Source organism: Heterodontus francisci, chromosome 49, assembly GCF_036365525.1.
Source record: "Heterodontus francisci isolate sHetFra1 chromosome 49, sHetFra1.hap1, whole genome shotgun sequence".
In the NCBI taxonomy this organism is placed as follows: domain Eukaryota; kingdom Metazoa; phylum Chordata; class Chondrichthyes; order Heterodontiformes; family Heterodontidae; genus Heterodontus; species Heterodontus francisci.
In genome coordinates, this window is record NC_090419.1 from 11,727,011 (window position 1) to 11,744,289 (window position 17,279).

The window sequence follows — 17,279 nt, forward strand, 5'->3', positions numbered from 1 at the left end:
TAAATGTATTTGCAAATGATTTTTGAATTGTGTCCGTTTGAATGCTAAGAATATACAAGAGGTTGGAAAACACGGTGTGATAATACTTGAAGTTCAAAGAGGATCATTGAAACCAGAACGGGAGTTCATAGAACCCGCAGGATCCTGGAATTAGTACACATTTTACTTTCGGGGGCACCCGAGAGGGTGTTAGACCACGCAAAGGGGCCTCTAGCCTGTTCTCTCGTTCACCTCTCCCTTCATGTTACTGCCTTTGTCAGTTCACATTTCCCCTTTCTCTCTCTCCACTCTGCATCAGTCTCCCTTCCTCTGTCTCCCTCCCGCTTTATCTCTCTCCCTCTCCTGCTGCTGAGTCATCCTGCTTCCATTTCACAGCGGCCTGCTGGCCTTCCAGCACCTTGCCACAATGGATAATCTTCGCACCGGGGCCTTGTCACTCCATCCCATCCTTGATCCTCGCACACGCCCTCTCCCACAGACATGTCCATCCCAATCGGGGCACCATAGTGTCATGGTTATGGTACTGGATCCAGGGCTTCTGTCCTCAAAGACCATCAGTCAAGTAGTGTCATTGAATCCAATAAATTGGTGAGTTTACACCATGCCCACTGACCATAAAGGTTTGGCGAACGATCATCAAATTCCAACAGACTCAATATCTCCATTCAGAGGAAGGGAAGCTGCCACTCGTGACACTGCTGAGCCCACATGTGACCCCAGTCCTATCATGTGTGCGTGACCCTTGAACCATATTGCAAGCCGCTCCGTTGTAAGAACAGTTCCTATTGAGAAGGTCAACTCCATGTTCTGGGAGAATTGCGAATGGGCAATGAATGCCAGCCTTGGCAGAGATACTCAGATCCTGAGAACAAAACATTTCAATGGCTGGTCTGTCATCCCTAGCTCAGGGTTGCCTACATTGAGGGCAACGACGGGGATGGTGTATATAGGTAGAGTCAATGTCTAGTTCTGTAACTTCATTCTTCTGTTTGGGAATTACCAGCAAGGCCGGAGTTTGACTGTGGACTGTATATATGTGGTTAGAGCTAATGAGTGTGAGGAGGAGCTTTTACCTTTCCATGTCTATACCGGAAAGCACCAAATCGAAGGAAAACAGTGGAGGAGTAAATTTAAAGGAATATTTCTGAAAAATGGTAAAACAATAGAGTAGTAATAATGGGGGAACATCCATGATCCTAATTCCTATCAGGGGGACAGGAAGGGCTTGCAAACCTGGAGCTACCTGGATGACTAAAGAAATTGAGATGAAAAAGAAACAGGAAAAGGTCGCTAACAATTAATATCAGTTTCATAATATGTTATTCAAGCTGTGTACTGAAAGTGCAGAGGAGAACTGGATAAAAAAAATGGATGGGCAAAGAGAATGCATAAGAATAGATCAATAGGTAATATAAAAGGGATCACCAAAGCCTTTTTTAAGCAGATAAAAAGTAAAAGATAGTCGAAGAAAGGTTTGGGCAGATTGAGGACCTGAAATGAAATCTCTCTGTGAAGGCAAAGGACATCACCAGGGTACTTAATGAGTGCTTTGCATGTGTCTTCACTGAATCAGAGAGATGAAATCTGACAGATTGTGTCTGATATATAGGGATCTGATGGATGATGTTTGGATGGGTGGTTGTCTGACAGATGGTCGTCTGAAAGATGTCGATCTGTTAGATGTGTTTCTGATTGGTGGAGTATGATGGACGTGGGGAGGCGAGATGTTGGTCTGATAGATGGGGGCGGGGTCTGATTGATTGGCGTGTGATACATGGGGATCTGACAGACCGGGGTCTGATGGGAGGGTGTGCGGGTGAGCGGGGGGGTAGGGGAGTGTTCTGATTGGTTTGAGCTGATAGAAGGGCTGTGACGCGTGGTTGCCTGGTGAATGTGGTTTTGAGAGATGGGGTCTTTTAGATGGGGTCTGATAGAGTGTGACTACGTGTTTCTGATGAGGATCTGGGCGATAAGAGAGTGATAGATGGGGAGCTGATAGATGGGCGTCTCATAGATGAGATCTGATCGATATGCGTCTGATAGATGAGATTTGCTGGTCGTCGGTTTGTTAGCAGTAGATGAATGAGGTATCGATCTGATGGATAACTGTCACTGATGCAGCTCTGATCGATTGGTGCCTGATAGATGAGGTCTGGTACATGGGGATGGATAGATGTGGGTCTGGTAGCTGGAGCCGGTCAGGAGGGTGTCTGATAGATGGAGATGTCAGAGTTGGGGCCTGAAAGATATTGTCACGGTTGATGTGGGATCTCTCAGAAGACGTCTGAAGCATGTGGTCTGATAGATGGCTATCTGATATGTGGGGAAATGATAGTTAGGGGACATTTAGATCGTGTCTGACAGATGGAGCTCTGATAAGCGGTGTTCTGAATGATTCGGAGTAGATGAAGCGGGTCTGATAGATGTGGATTTTATTTAGTTGGGATCTGTCAGATGTGTAGTTGATAGATGATGAATGACAGATATTGTCTGGCAGGTGTAAGTCTGTTTTTGGGGGGTGAGACAGAAGTGGGTCTGCGGATGGTGATCTAATAGATGTGGTGTGACATATGTGGGTCTGATAGAAGAGAATCTGATAGATGGAATGATGAGGATATGACATATGGATGGAATCTAATGGATTGAGTCTGATCGATGGAGTCTAATTGACACCGGTCTGGTGGATGTGGGTGTTAAGGATGGGCCCACACAGACGCGGGACAGATGCATAGGGATCTGATACATGGTGGACTGATAGTTGGGGTCTGGCTGATGAGACTTTGAGAGATGGGAGCTGATACATGTGGATCTGATCGATGTGGGTCTAACAGAGGTGTCTAATAGATACAGTCAGACAGCTGGGGTCCTGGTGGATTGGTATCAAACAGACGGGCTCTGAAAATGTTGGTCTTGATAACCGCGGGCTTGATGGGATGTCGTTGATAGATACAGTCTGATACGGTCTGATGAGTGGAGATGGGCTCTGACAGATGTAGGTGCAGTACATGGGTGGTTGATGGTCGGCACAGACTCGGTGGGCCGAAGGGCCTGTTTCAGTGCTGTATCTCTAAACTAAACTAAACTACATGGGGAGCTAATACATGGGAGCGGCTGAAATGTATCAGATAATTGGTTTTAAAGAGTTGAGGGTCTAATGGATGATCTTCTGATATATGGGTTCTGAATGATGTTAAACGGGGATCTGATGGTAGCGGTCTGAAAGATGTGAGTATGATAGAGGGGGTATAGTTGACACTGAAATGAAGAATGATAGGGTTCTAATCGATGTTAGTTTCACAGATTGTGTCTGATGGATGGGGACTGATTGATGTATGTCTGAGTGATGGGAATCTGAAAGAAGAGAGTCAGATAGAAAAGGGTCTGACAGGTAGCAGTCATCTGATGGATAGTGGTCTGATATATGGAATGGGTGGAGTCTGTTGGGGTCTGATTGACGGGGGCCGGATGGATGGGGTCTGATTAACCGGGTGTGAATGAAGTGTTCTGGTTGATCACGGTTTGAGATGGGGGTCTGATAAACAAAGCTCGTCTCCCTTGTTGCCCAGTGCTCCTCACATCATCAATTGTGGCCAACACTTGGTCCCGCCTTTTACACAAAACAGCCAATCAGCCCTGAGGACCAACGTTCCATTTATGTTGATGTTTCTCCAAGCAACCGGAGCCCTTTGTTCTCACAGACCAATAAGAAGTCGAGTTGGCTTCGGAGAATGAGGTATAAATAGGGCGAGCAGCAACATAGGCAACACATTGACAGGAGCTGCGAGAATAGAAAGACATTATGGTAAGTGCGCCTGGAAGAATGCTGAAAGGGATGCGAAGCACAGAACCGGAGCGGTCAACAGGTAGAGGGGGATCTGCAGGGAGAGTGCAGGATCCGCATGGATAGAGTAGGGAATCCACAGGCAGAGAGCATGGTGCTCGAGCGAGTCGGAGATCCACAGGGGGGGACGCAATCCCCAGGGAGCGAGGGGGATCCACAGTGCAAGAGAGGAATTCCACAGGGACAGACGGAATCCACAAGAGGCTGATGCACATGGACAGGGGGAGAGAGAAAGAGGGAGGGACTCCGTATTGGGACATACACAGAGTGATGGATCCATAGGGACAGAGTGTGATCGAGTTGGAGAGATGATTGTTTTTCACAAGGAGCAAGAAGATTATCCGGGAGCGGGGAAGAGAAAAGGGAGTGTGCAACGGTGAAGAAATACGGAGAGTTCCTTCAAGATATTGAGCAGTAGATGGACAGGAATTGGGGATGAGCACGGAGAGGGAAGTGTTCAGGCGGAGGTGAGGACAGAGGGAGGATATGTCTACAGATAGCAAGAATCTGCCAGGAACTGGAGATCCACAGAGGGACGGGAGATCTGCAGGGTGTTTACAGGAGTCACGGTAGTTCGACAGAGGGAGCTGCAGCTGGTGATTCAGGATTCCAGTGATCCACAAGGAATGGACTGGGGGATGGGGGGGCACAGAGATCGGGAATTTCCGAGACCTGGGGAATCTCCAGGGACAGAGTGTCCGATGGATGGGAGGATCAATGCGGAATGGAGGGGATCCACGGGTTACTGCAGCGGGATGTGTTGCTGCCCACACACCCTTCTTCTTCCAGGACCAGAACGACTGTCGAAAACATTGCCTCTTCATCTGTAAGTAATCACCTGTTCTTCCCCCTTTAGCGTGAGTGTATTTCAATCCATATTGGCCAGGCCGGTGTGCAGATCGGTAACGCTTGCTGGGAGCTGTATTGCCTGGAGCATGGGATCCAGCCGGATGGACAGACGCCCAGTGACCAGAGCATCGGGGGTGGCGATGACTCCTTCAACACATTCTTCAGTGAGACGGGGGCGGGTAAACACGTTCCCCGAGCCGTGTTTATAGATCTGGAGCCCACTGTGGTTGGTAAGAGGAGTGATTGTTGATGGGTTGCTCAGTCAGTGCTCTCAATACACTCATTGAAACATGGCCTGAATGTTGTGTGCTCATGAGTTTAACTTCTCCTTCCCTGTCCCCAGATGAGGTCCGTACCGGCACCTACCGACAGCTCTTTCACCCCGAGCAGCTCATCACCGGCAAGGAGGATGCGGCTAATAACTATGCACGGGGTCACTGCTCCATCGGCAAAGAGATTGTGGATCTGGTCTTGGATCGCATACGGAAGCTGGTAGGTTCTGTTAGTTTGGTGTGCCGAGATTTCCCGCCTCGCATTCCCAACGATAATAATTCGGGATGAATCAGTTATCACTTCATTTCGGGGGATGATCGTACCCACAGAATCACAAAAATTACACCGATTTCACAAGAATTATAGAGTGGTTATAAATGGAGGACTTAATTCTCAATCTGGAAACAAATTAGCGTATTTTAGAATTCTTTCTCAAGCAATTTTGATTTCCTGTGCAACCAGCAATTCGCAGTCCCTGGCAGGCCCTGCACCCCCTTCCCAACTCCAGGCCTCGAACATAAATCCTCTCCGAGCTGCTTCCCCCTTGTTCCCCACTGCCTCCTCCACAAGGTCCATTACTGCATCCCCCAGGCTCCCACTGCTCCATCTCACCAGCTCCCATTGCGCCCTCTCAGCAGGAGGCTCCTGCTCCATTTTAATGGGTTGTGCGTGTGTTATTTACCCACAGGCTGACCAGTGTACAGGACTGCAGGGTTTCCTCATCTTCCACAGTTTCGGGGGTGGGACCGGCTCAGGTTTTACTTCCCTCCTGATGGAGAGACTCTCCGTCGACTACGGCAAGAAATCCAAACTGGAGTTTTCCGTTTACCCCGCGCCGCAGATTTCCACCGCGGTGGTCGAGCCGTACAACGCCGTACTCGTCACCCACTGCACCCTCGAGCACTCTGACTGCGCCTTCATGGTGGACAATGAGGCCATTTACGACATATGTCGGCGTAACCTTGACATTGAGCGACCGACCTACACCAACCTCAACCGTCTCATTGGACAGGTAGTGTCATCCATCACGGCGTCGCTGCGGTTCGACGGTGCCCTCAACGTGGACCTGACTGAGTTCCAAACCAACCTGGTCCCCTATCCCCGAATTCACTTCCCACTGGTAACCTTCGCGCCCACTATTTCGGCCGAGAAGGCTTACCACGAGCAACTGTCGGTGGCGCAGATCACCAACGCATGCTTTGAGCCAGCCAACCAGATGGTGAAGTGCGACCCCCGCCAGGGCAAGTACATGGCGTGCTGCATGCTGTACCGAGGAGACGTGGTGCCCAAGGATGTCAACGCCTCCATCGCCACCATCAAGAGCAAGCGCTCGATCCAGTTTGTTGATTGGTGCCCGACTGGGTTCAAGGTAAGTGTGGCTTTTGTGTCCAATACATGGGGCCCTGGGGAAACATGGATTGTGGGAATCGCATCTCATAATGAGCAACACTCTTCAGTCCCAGTCAAAAGTTGTTTCTCCATTCAGGAAGAGTAATGGAACAGACCTTCCCCATTCCTGGCCCAAAGACCAGCTCCCTCTGAGGGTTGAGGTGGAATGCTCTCAGATTCACTCCTTGACTGAAGCCTGAATGTCCCAGGGTAAGTCCTGCCTTGAAACCAGGAAAGGCCTTCCTGACAACTCAAGGCCTCTTTGGAGAAGCTGTAATTAAGAAGGAATTCGCTCCTGAATGCAGCCTCATTTCCATTGGAAACTGAAGGTTTAAACCTGGGAGAGGTGCCCAGTGAATAACCAGAGCTGGGTGTACAGAGAAAGACACAAACTCGCTCAGAAACGTAACTTTCTGAAAAGTAAGCGGCGGTCAACAGATCTGATTTTGAAACGACTTTTTAAGCAACTGTAACCGAACAATTTTCCTTCCTCCCGCAGGTTGGCATCAACTACCAGCCCCCGACGGTGGTGCCAGGGGGCGATCTGGCAAAGGTGCAGCGAGCCCTCTGTATGCTGAGCAACACCACCGCCATTTCCTTGGCTTGGACCCGCCTCAACCTCAAATTCGATAAGATGTACGCCAAGCGGGCCTTTGTCCACTGGTACGTGGGGGAGGGGCTGGAGGAAGGGGAGTTCCAGGACGCACGGGAGGACATGGCCTCACTCGAGAAGGATTACGAAGAGGTGGGCATCGATTCTTCCTCGCTGGACAGAAGGGCAGAGGAGGAAGAATAAGTTTTATTAGTTTAGAAAGTACAAAGATTTTAACGTTTATTCATATTGATCTTATAACTTTTATTGAAGTAAATAAATTTATTGTAAATGATTTTGGAAGTGTGTCTCATTAAAGCACAAATGCACGAGAAGGGATTGAGAAACACGGTGTAAAAGAAGACAGAAGATGATCAATGGTCCCAGAAAGTGGGTTAATCAAACTCCACAGAGATGCAGGCCAAGTGTCACACAGCATTTCAATCATTAAAACACTGTCCTAGAGTAGAGGTGGATCCTAGTGATAATGGGTCTAATTGATTTGTGTTTGATTGATGGGTTTGACAAGCAGGGATCTGATAGACTGTTTCAGATCGATTGAAAACTGAATATCGGATATTGGGTTGAGGGGAATGTGATTAATAGGGTCTGATAAATGTGGGTTTGATAGATACTGGTCATTGATAGAATTCACAGATTGGAAGCTGATCGATCGGGGAGAATTCTTGACAGTCTAATCGATGGGGAGCAGATTGGTGGGGATGTGAGAGATGAGGATCTGATTATTGGGGATGAGATTGAGGGGAATCTGTCCAATGGGGGTGGGATCGGTGGGAATTTGACTGATGGGATAGAAAACACGTTGATCTGATTGATCATACTATTGATGTCTCCCAGATTGCGATGTGAGAGATGGTGGCCTGATAAGTGTGGATCTAATCGATGGCGAAAAATTGATCGGGAATATGATTGATTGGGAAGAGATTTTTGTGAATCTGATAGATGGTGACCGGTTGATGCGGGTCCTTGCTGGGTGTCACAGGTTGGGACCACATCAATGGGATTCTGATAGATTTGACTCATGGGACTGTAATAAACTGAGGTCATCCATCTGCTGGCAGTGGATCTGATAGATGTAAATCCTGGCCTGCTGGATTGGAATGTGATTGATGGGGTTCTGATCATTGTGGTCTTATTGACGGGAATGAGATTGAGTGGAATCTGATAGAAGGGGCTGATTAATGGGGAACTCGGTGATGGATGATTGAATGATGGGGATCTGTTTATCAGCTGGATTGATAGGGTGTAGTTGCCAGGGCTGTTATAGATGGGGGTTTGTTTGACAGTTGCCTGATTAATGGGGAGGTCATGAATGTGCATCGGATTGACAGGCCTCTGACTCATCTCAATCTGATTGGGGGAGATGAAAGAAGGCCTGATTAATGAGAGTCTGGTTGATGATAATGTGTTTATGGGGCCTGGTTTATGGAGTTAAGATTGATGATGGTCTTTAAAATGGGGTCTAATTGATGAGGGTATGATGATCAGGTTCTGATTGTTGGAGGACTGATACATGAGGGTTTGACTGATGACAGTCTGTTGGACAGGGTGTGTGATAGTACGGGTCTGATTACTAGGAGTTTGATAGTTGGCGCCTCACTGATGGTAATCTGGCAGATGGTTGATTGGCGGGTATCTGTTGGAAGGGGGTCTGATCGCTGCGGTCTGTTTGATGGTAATCTGAGTGAAGGAAATCTGATAGATGCACTCTAATTGATGGAGGACTCATTGATGGGGATGTGAATGATGTTGTATACTGGACCAGGCTCTGATGGTTGTGGCTCTGCAAGAAAGATGTGGGTTGATAGATTCCAGCATTTTGTGTGCGAATTTCAAATTTCCAGCATTTATTTCTCAATCGACACCAATTGTTGCATTGTCAAAGACAACCACATATTGGTAATTGAATCAGTAAAGCAATCAGTAATTAAATAACACAAGATGCTCTTATAGTTCTCAAAGACCAATGGATTTGTCAACATGCACAACATATTGACAGGAGCTGCGACAATAGAAGGACATTATGGTAAGAACACGTGTTGCAATGCAGAGAGTGAGGGTGTTCCACACAGATAGAACGGTCCACAGGGCTCTGATTGATGGGGGCTGATTAACGGGGGCTTGAGCTGGGATCTGATTGATCATCGCTTGAAATGGGGGACTGAGAGCTCATCTCCCTGGTTACCTGGTGCTCCTCCCATAATCAATTGTGGCGAGCACTCGGCCCCGCCCTTTGCACAAAGCAGCCAATCAGCGCTGTGCACAGTCATGCCTTCTTTGCTGGGTTTCTCCAAGCAACAAGAGCCTTTTGTTCCCACAGACCAATCAGACCTCGACTTGGCAAAATATGCTGCGGTATAAATAGCGCGAACGACAACATCCGCAACACATTGAGAGCAGCTGCGAGAATAGAAGGACATTATGGTAAGAGCACGTGGTAGAATGCGGAGAGTGAGGCTGTTCCACACAGATAGAGCGGTCAACTGGGCTTTGATTGATGGCGGCTTGAGCTGGGGCAGGTGCCATTCACAGGGAGGAATCACAGAATAGGGGAACGCGCTGCCTCCAGGCTCCATTGGTCCACAGGGAATGGGGAGATCCACACAGCACTGGGGATCAGAGAGATGGGGAATTTCAGAGAGCTGGGGGAATCCCCAGGGACAGACGATCCAGATGGAATGGGGATCAATAGGGAATGGGTGCGATCCACAGTTTACTGTAATGCAATATTTCTCTGCGCACACACGCTCTGTCTCCAGCACAACACTGACTGAAAAAGCTTTGCCCTCCATCCTGTGTCAATCATCACCTGTTCTTCCCTATTTAGCGTGAGTGTATTTCAGTCCACGTTGGCCAGGCCGGTGTGCAGATCGGTAACGCTTGCTGGGAGCTGTATTGCCTGGAGCATGGGATCCAGCCGGATGGACAGATGCCCAGTGACAAGAGCATCGGAGGTGGCGATGATTCCTTCAACACTTTCTTCAGTGAGACGGGGGCGGGCAAACACGTTCCCCGAGCCGTGTTTATAGATCTGGAGCCCACTGTGGTTGGTAAGAGGAGTGATTGTTGATGGGTTGCTCAGTCAGTGCTCTCAATACACTCATTGAAACATGTCCTGAATATTATGTGCTCATGATTTTAACTTCTCCTTCCCTGTCCCCAGATGAGGTCCGTACCGGCACCTACCGACAACTCTTTCACCCCGAGCAGCTCATCAGCGGCAAGGAGGATGCGGCTAATAACTATGCACGGGGCCATTGTTCCGTCGGCAAGGAGATTGTGGATCTGGTCCTGGACCGTGTACGGAAGGTGGTAAGTTCTGTGAGTTTAGTGTGTCGCAAATTCCCGCCTCCCATTCCCTGATAAAGGAATTGGGGGTGAATCCATTATTCTGTATTTCAGGGGAAGGAGCCACATCAGCAAGGAGTACAGATCGGAGAATCGGTGATATATCTCCCAGGGGCTCGCAATGCCTCGTCCCACCGGCTCCTACTGTACTGTTTAACTTTCAGCCATTGCCCAGGCCTACTTATCTGATGAAAAACCATTTATCTGATTTGCATTAAGAGCAAATGGACAAATAATATCCCTGAAAACAATCACAGGGAATTTACTCTGGAGGGTTCCGCTCTGTTCGTGGTTGCTGGGTGCAAACTCAGTCAGGCGAGATTTTTCCTGTTCACTGCGAGTGCCCCAATTTTTGTGCGGAATTCCCGCCTGGTGAAAATCGACCGGGTTCTATAACAGGCGGGAAGTCCGCTGCCTCAATTTCACACTCAGATCGATCATGCAATTCGTTCCCTCTCTTGAGTCAAAGTTTGTGAATCCCGGAATTCTGGTCCTGGACAGGTTCTGCTTCCTCTTCCGCGTCCTTTGCCTGAACTCCACAGTGCTCCCAGCACCCGCTGTCCCTTCCACCCCTTTGTACCCAATGCCTCCTCTGCAGCTCCCATTGTCCCACACCTGGGCTGCAAGTGGCTCCATCTCATGTCCTCACTGTCACATCCAGCAGGGATAGTCAGTATTTTCCCTCATGTCCAGTTTTTCCCAATGCTTTGACGATACGCCCATATCCTGCTCCATTTTAATGGGTTGTGCATGTGTTATTTACCCACAGGCTGATCTGTGTACAGGACTGCAGGGTTTCCTCATCTTCCACAGTTTCGGGGGTGGGACCGGCTCAGGCTTTACTTCCCTCCTGATGGAGAGACTCTCCGTCGACTACGGCAAGAAATCCAAACTGGAGTTTTCCGTTTACCCCGCGCCGCAGATTTCCACCGCGGTGGTCGAGCCGTACAACTCCGTACTCGTCACCCACTGCACCCTCGAGCACTCTGACTGCGCCTTCATGGTGGACAATGAGGCCATTTACGACGTCTGCCGGCGTAACCTTGACATTGAGCGACCGACCTACACCAACCTCAACCGTCTCATTGCACAGGTAGTGTCGTCCATCACTGCGTCGCTGCGGTTCGACGGTGCCCTCAACGTGGACCTGACTGAGTTCCAAACCAACCTGGTCCCCTATCCCCGAATTCACTTCCCTCTGGCCACCTTTGCGCCCCTTATATCGGCCGAGAAGGCTTACCACGAGCAACTCACGGTGGCGGAGATCACCAACTCATGCTTTGAGCCAGCCAACCAGCTGGTGAAGTGCGACCCCCGCCAGGGCAAGTACATGGCGTGCTGCATGCTGTACCGAGGAGACGTGGTGCCCAAGGATGTCAACGCCTCCATCGCCACCATCAAGAGCAAGCGCTCGATCCAGTTTGTTGATTGGTGCCCGACTGGGTTCAAGGTAAGAGTGGCTTTTGTGTCCAATCCATGGGGCCCTGGGGAAACATGGATTGTGGGAATCTGATCTCACATATGAACAACACTCTGTTCACCCCGAGTAAAAAGCTGTTCCTCCATTCAGGAAGTGAAATGGAACAGACCCTCCCCATTCCTGGCCCAAAGACCAGCTCCCTCTGAGGGTTGAGGTGGAAATCTCTCAGATTAATTTTTACTTGCAGCCCTGAATGTCTCAGGGGAATTCCTGCCTCCATACAACAAAAACCTTCCTGACAGTCAAGACCTGGTTGGAGGCAATGAAATGAGGAATTGAATTGTCTCCTGATTGCAGCCTCATTACACAGTGACCTTCCACCAGAAACTGAACCTTTAAACCATGGGGAAGAGTCGAGTGAATAACCAGAGCAGGGATTTCGTACAAACACCCAAACTCGCTGATAGATTTACCTGTCTGACAATTAATGGGCCGTCTGATGTTGAAGCGATTTCTTCAGTCACTGAAATCTGACAAATGTCCTTTCCCACAGGTTGGCATCAACTACCAGCCGCCGACGGTGGTGCCAGGGGGCGACCTGGCAAAGGTGCAGCGAGCCCTCTGTATGCTGAGCAACACCACCGCCATTGCTTTCGCTTGGACCCGCCTCAACCTCAAATTCGACAAGATGTACGCCAAGCGGGCCTTTGTGCACTGGTACGTCGGGGAGGGCCTGGAGGAAGGGGAGTTCCAGGACGCACGGGAGGACCTGGCCTCACTCGAGAAGGATTACGAAGAGGTGGGCGTCGATTCATCCTATCTGGACAGAAGGGCAGAGGAGGAGGAAGAATAAGATTTATTCATTTAGAATGTTAAAATAGTTTAATTAAATTTCTCAAGTCGCAAACAGACTTATTAATGCAGAGAGTCCAAAGCTTTAACTTAATTTCACATCGATGTTAATAATCATAATTATGAAAATAAATGTATTTGCAAATGATTTTTGAATTGTGTCCTTTTGAATGCTAAGAATATACAAGAGGTTGGAAAACACGGTGTGATAATACTTGAAGTTCAAAGAAGATCAATGAAACCAGAACGGGAGTTCATAAAACCCGCAGGATCCTGGAATTAGAACACATTTTACTTTCGGGGGCACCCGAGAGGGTGTTAGACCTCGCAAAGGGGCCTCTCGCCTGTTCTCTCGTTCACCTCCACCTTCATGTTACTGCCTTTGTCAGTTCACTTTTCCCCTTTCTCTCTCTTCCTTTCTCTCTCTCCCGCCCTGCATCAGTCGCCCTTCCTCTGTCTCCCTCCCACTTTATCTCCCTCCCTCTCCTGCTGCTGATTCATCCTGGTTCCATTTCACAGCGGCCTGCTGGCCTTCCAGCACCTTGCCACAATGGATAATCTTAGCACCGGGGCCTTGTCACTCCATCCCATCCTTGATCCTCGCACACGCCCTCTCCCACAGACATGTCCATCCCAATCAGGGCACCATAGTGTCATGGTTATGGTACTGGATCCAGGGCTTCTGTCCTCAAAGACCATCAGTCAAGTAGTGTCATTGAATCCAATAAATCGGTGAGTTTACACCATGCCCACTGACCATAAAGGTTTGGCGAACGATCATCAAATTCCAACAGACTCAATATCTCCATTCAGAGGAAGGGAAGCTGCCACTCGTGACACTGCTGAGCCCACATGTGACCCCAGTCCTATCATGTGTGCGTGACCCTTGAACCATATTGCAAGCCGCTCCGTCGTAAGAACAGTTCCTGTTGAGAAGGTCAACTCCATGTTCTGGGAGAATTTCGAATGGGCAATGAATGCCAGCCTTGGCAGAGATACTCAGATCCTGAGAACAAAACATTTCAATGACTGGTCTGTCATCCCTAGCTCAGGGTTGCCTACATTGAGGACAACGACGGGGATGGTGTATATAGGTAGAGTCAATGTCCAGTTCTGTAACTTCATTCTTCTGTTTGGGAATTACCAGCAAGGCCGGAGTTTGACTGTGGACTGTATATATTTGGTTAGAGCTAATGAGTGTGAGGAGGAGCTTTTACCTTGCCATGTCTATACTGTAAAGCACCAAATAGAAGGAAGACAGTGGAGAAGTAAATTGGAAGGAACATTTCTGAAAAATGATTTAAAAATAGAGTAGTAATAATGGGGGAACATCAATGATCCTAATTCCTATAGGGACGCCGGAAAGGCTTGCAAACCTGGAGCTACCTGGATGACTAAAGAAATTGAGATGAAAAAGAAAGTGGAAAAGGTCGCTAACAATTAATATCAGTTTCATAATATGTTATTCAAGCTGTGTACAGAAAGTGCAGAGGAGAACTGGATAAAAAAAATGGATGGGCAAAGAGAATGCATAAGAATAGATCAATAGGTAATATAAAAGAGATCACCAAAGCCTTTTTTACGCAGATAAAAAGTAAAAGATAGTCGCAGAAAGGTTTGGGCAGATTGAGGACCTGAAATGAAATCTCTCTGTGAAGGCAAAGGACATCACCAGGGTACTTAATGAGTGCTTTGCATGTGTCTTCACTGAATCAGAGAGATGAAATCTGACAGATTGTGTCTGATATATAGGGATCTGATGGATGATGTTTGGATGGGTGGTTGCCTGACAGATGGTCGTCTGAAAGATGTCGATCTGTTAGATGTGTTTCTGATTGGTGGAGTATGATGGACGTGGGGAGGCGAGATGTTGGTCTGATAGATGGGGGCGGGGTCTGATTGATTGGCGTGTGATACATGGGGATCTGACAGACCGGGGTCTGATGGGAGGGTGCGGGTGTGCGGGGGGTAGGGGAGTGTTCTGATTGGTTTGAGCTGATAGAAGGGCTGTGACGCGTGGTTGCCTGGTGAATGTGGTTTTGAGAGATGGGGTCTTATAGATGGGGTCTGATAGAGTGTGGCTACGTGTTTCTGATGAGGATCTGGGCGATAAGAGAGTGATAGATGGGGAGCTGATAGATGGGCGTCTCATAGATGAGATCTGATCGATATGCGTCTGATAGATGAGATTTGCTGGTCGTCGGTTTGTTAGCAGTAGATGAATGAGGTATCGATCTGATGGATAACTGTCACTGATGCAGCTCTATTCGGTTGGTGCCTGATAGATGAGGTCTGGTACATGGGGATGGATAGATGTGGGTCTGGTAGCTGGAGCCGGTCAGGAGGGTGTCTGATGAATGGAGATTTCAGAGTTGGGGCCTGAAAGATATTGTCACGGTTGATGTGGGATCTCTCAGAAGACGTCTGAAGCATGTGGTCTGATAGATGGCTATCTGATATGTGGGGAAATGGTAGTTAGGGGACATTTAGATCGTGTCTGATAGATGGGGCTCTGATAAACGGAGTTCTGAATGATTCGGATTAGATGAAGCGGGTCTGATAGATGTGGAATTTATTTAGTTGGGATCTGTCAGATGTGTAGTTGATAGATGATGAATGACAGATATTGTCTGGCAGGTGTAAGTCTGTTTTTGGGGGGTGAACAAAGAACAAAGATAATTACAGCACATGAACAGGCCCTTCGGCCCTCCAAGCCTGCGCCGATCTTGATCCTCTCTCTAAACATGTCGCCTATTTTCTAAGGTTCTGTATCTCTTTTCTTCCTGCCCATTCATGTATCTGTCTAGATACATCTTAAAAGACTCCATCGTGCCCGCATCTACCACCTCCGCTGGCAACGCGTTCCAGGTGCCCACCACCCTCTGCGTAAAGAACTTTCCACGCATATCCCCCCTAAACATTTCCCCTTTCACTTTGAACTCGTGTCCTCTAGTAATTGAAACCCTCACTCTGGGAAAAAGCCTCTTGCTATCCACCCTGTCTATACCTCTCATGATTTTGTACACCTCAATCAGGTCCCCCCTCAACCTCCGTCTTTCTAATGAAAATAATCCTAATCTACTCAACCTCTCTTCATAGCTAGCGCCCTCCATACCAGGCAACATCCTGGTGAGCCTCCTCTGCACCCTCTCCAAAGCATCCACATCCTTTTGATAATGTGGCGACCAGTACTGTACGCAGTATTCCAAATGTGGCCGAACCAAAGTCCTATACAACTGTAACATGACCTGCCAACTCTTGTACTCAATGCCCCGTCCGATGAAGGAAAGCATGCCGTATGCCTTCTTGACCACTCTATTTACCTGCGTTGCCACCTTCAGGGAACAGTGGACCTGAACACCCAAATCTCTCTGGACATCAATTTTCCCCAGGACTTTTCCATTTACTGTATAGTTCACTCTTGAATTGGATCTTCCAAAATGCATCACCTCGCATTTGCCCTGATTGAACTCCATCTGCCATTTCTCTGCCCAACTCTCTAATCTATCTATATTCTGCTGTATTCTCTGACCGTCCCCTTCACTATCTGCTACTCCACCAATCTTAGTGTCGTCTGCAAACTTGCTAATCAGTCCACCTATACTTTCCTCCAAATCATTTATGTATATCACAAACAACAGTGGTCCCAGCACGGATCCCTGTGGAACACCACTGGTCACACGTCTCCATTTTGAGAAACTCCCTTCTACTGCTACTCTCTGTCTCCTGTTGCCCAGCCAGTTCTTTATCCATCTAGCTAGTACACCTTGGACCCCAAGCGCCTTCACTTTCTCCATCAGCCTGCCATGGGGAACCTTATCAAACGCCTTACTGAAGTCCATGTATACGACATCTACAGCCCTTCCTGAGACAGAAGTGGGTGTGCGGATGGTGATCTAATAGATGTGATGTGACATATGTGGGTCTGATAGAAGAGAATCTGATAGATGGAATGATGAGGATATGACATATGGATGGAATCTAATGGATTGAGTCTGATCGATGGAGTCTAATTGACACCGGTCTGGTGTCAATTAAGGCTGGGCTCATTCAGATGCGGGACAGATACACAGGGAGCTGATACATGGTGGACTGATAGGTGGGGTCTGGCTGATGAGACTTTGAGAGATGGGAGCTGATACATGTGGATCTGATCGATGTGGGTCTAACAGAGGTGTCTAATAGATACAGTCAGTCAGGTGGGGTCCTGGTGGATTGGCATCAAACAGACGGGCTCTGAAAATGTTGGTCCTGACAACCGCGGGCTTGATGGGATGTCGTTGATAGATACAGTCTGATACGGTCTGATGAATGGAGATCTGAAAGAAGGGCTCTGACTGATGTAGCTACAATACATGGGGAGATAATATATGGGAACGGCAGATATGAATGAGATAATTGGTTGTATATAGTTGTGGGTCTGATGGATGATCTTCTGATATATGGGTTCTGAATGATGTTAAACGGGGATCTGATGGATGCGGTCTGAAAGATGTGAATATGATAGAGGGGGTATAGTTGACAAGGGAATGAATGAATGAAGGGGATCTGATCGATGTTGGTTTCATAGATTATGTGATGAATGGAGTCTGATTGATGTATGTCTGAGTGATGGGAATCTGACAGAAGAGAGTCAGATAGAAAAGGGTCTGACAGGTAGCTGTGATCTGATGGATAGTGGTCTGATACATCAA

General features: G+C 48.2%; 2 protein-coding genes across 2 annotated transcripts; both read left to right on the forward strand.

Moving 5' to 3' along the window:
- The first annotated feature begins 406 nt into the window (after positions 1–406).
- Positions 407–7,148, forward strand: LOC137358366 (tubulin alpha-1 chain-like). Its single transcript, XM_068024308.1, has 5 exons — positions 407–520; positions 4,698–4,920; positions 5,034–5,182; positions 5,652–6,332; positions 6,852–7,148. The coding sequence occupies exons 1-5, from the start codon at positions 407–409 to the stop codon at positions 7,146–7,148; spliced, it is 1,464 nt and encodes a 487-aa protein (XP_067880409.1).
- A 2,650-nt stretch (positions 7,149–9,798) lies between these two features.
- On the forward strand, positions 9,799–12,586 carry LOC137358400 (tubulin alpha-3 chain-like). Its single transcript, XM_068024342.1, has 4 exons — positions 9,799–10,015; positions 10,129–10,277; positions 11,083–11,763; positions 12,287–12,586. The coding sequence occupies exons 1-4, from the start codon at positions 9,895–9,897 to the stop codon at positions 12,584–12,586; spliced, it is 1,251 nt and encodes a 416-aa protein (XP_067880443.1). The 5' UTR covers positions 9,799–9,894.
- Positions 12,587–17,279: the final 4,693 nt, after the last annotated feature.

What these genes read in the sequence shown, in the direction of transcription:
- LOC137358366 (XM_068024308.1), top strand. Translation starts at nt 407, where the DNA reads ATGGATAATCTTCGCACCGGGGCCTTGTCACTCCATCCCATCCTTGAT. An exon ending in TGGATCGCATACGGAAGCTG is followed by an intron (nt 5,183 to 5,651) that starts GTAGGTTCTGTT and finishes ATTTACCCACAG; the next exon opens with GCTGACCAGTGTACAGGACT. An exon ending in GGTGCCCGACTGGGTTCAAG is followed by an intron (nt 6,333 to 6,851) that starts GTAAGTGTGGCT and finishes TTCCTCCCGCAG; the next exon opens with GTTGGCATCAACTACCAGCC.
- LOC137358400 (XM_068024342.1), top strand. Translation starts at nt 9,895, where the DNA reads ATGCCCAGTGACAAGAGCATCGGAGGTGGCGATGATTCCTTCAACACT. An exon ending in TGGACCGTGTACGGAAGGTG is followed by an intron (nt 10,278 to 11,082) that starts GTAAGTTCTGTG and finishes ATTTACCCACAG; the next exon opens with GCTGATCTGTGTACAGGACT. An exon ending in GGTGCCCGACTGGGTTCAAG is followed by an intron (nt 11,764 to 12,286) that starts GTAAGAGTGGCT and finishes CCTTTCCCACAG; the next exon opens with GTTGGCATCAACTACCAGCC.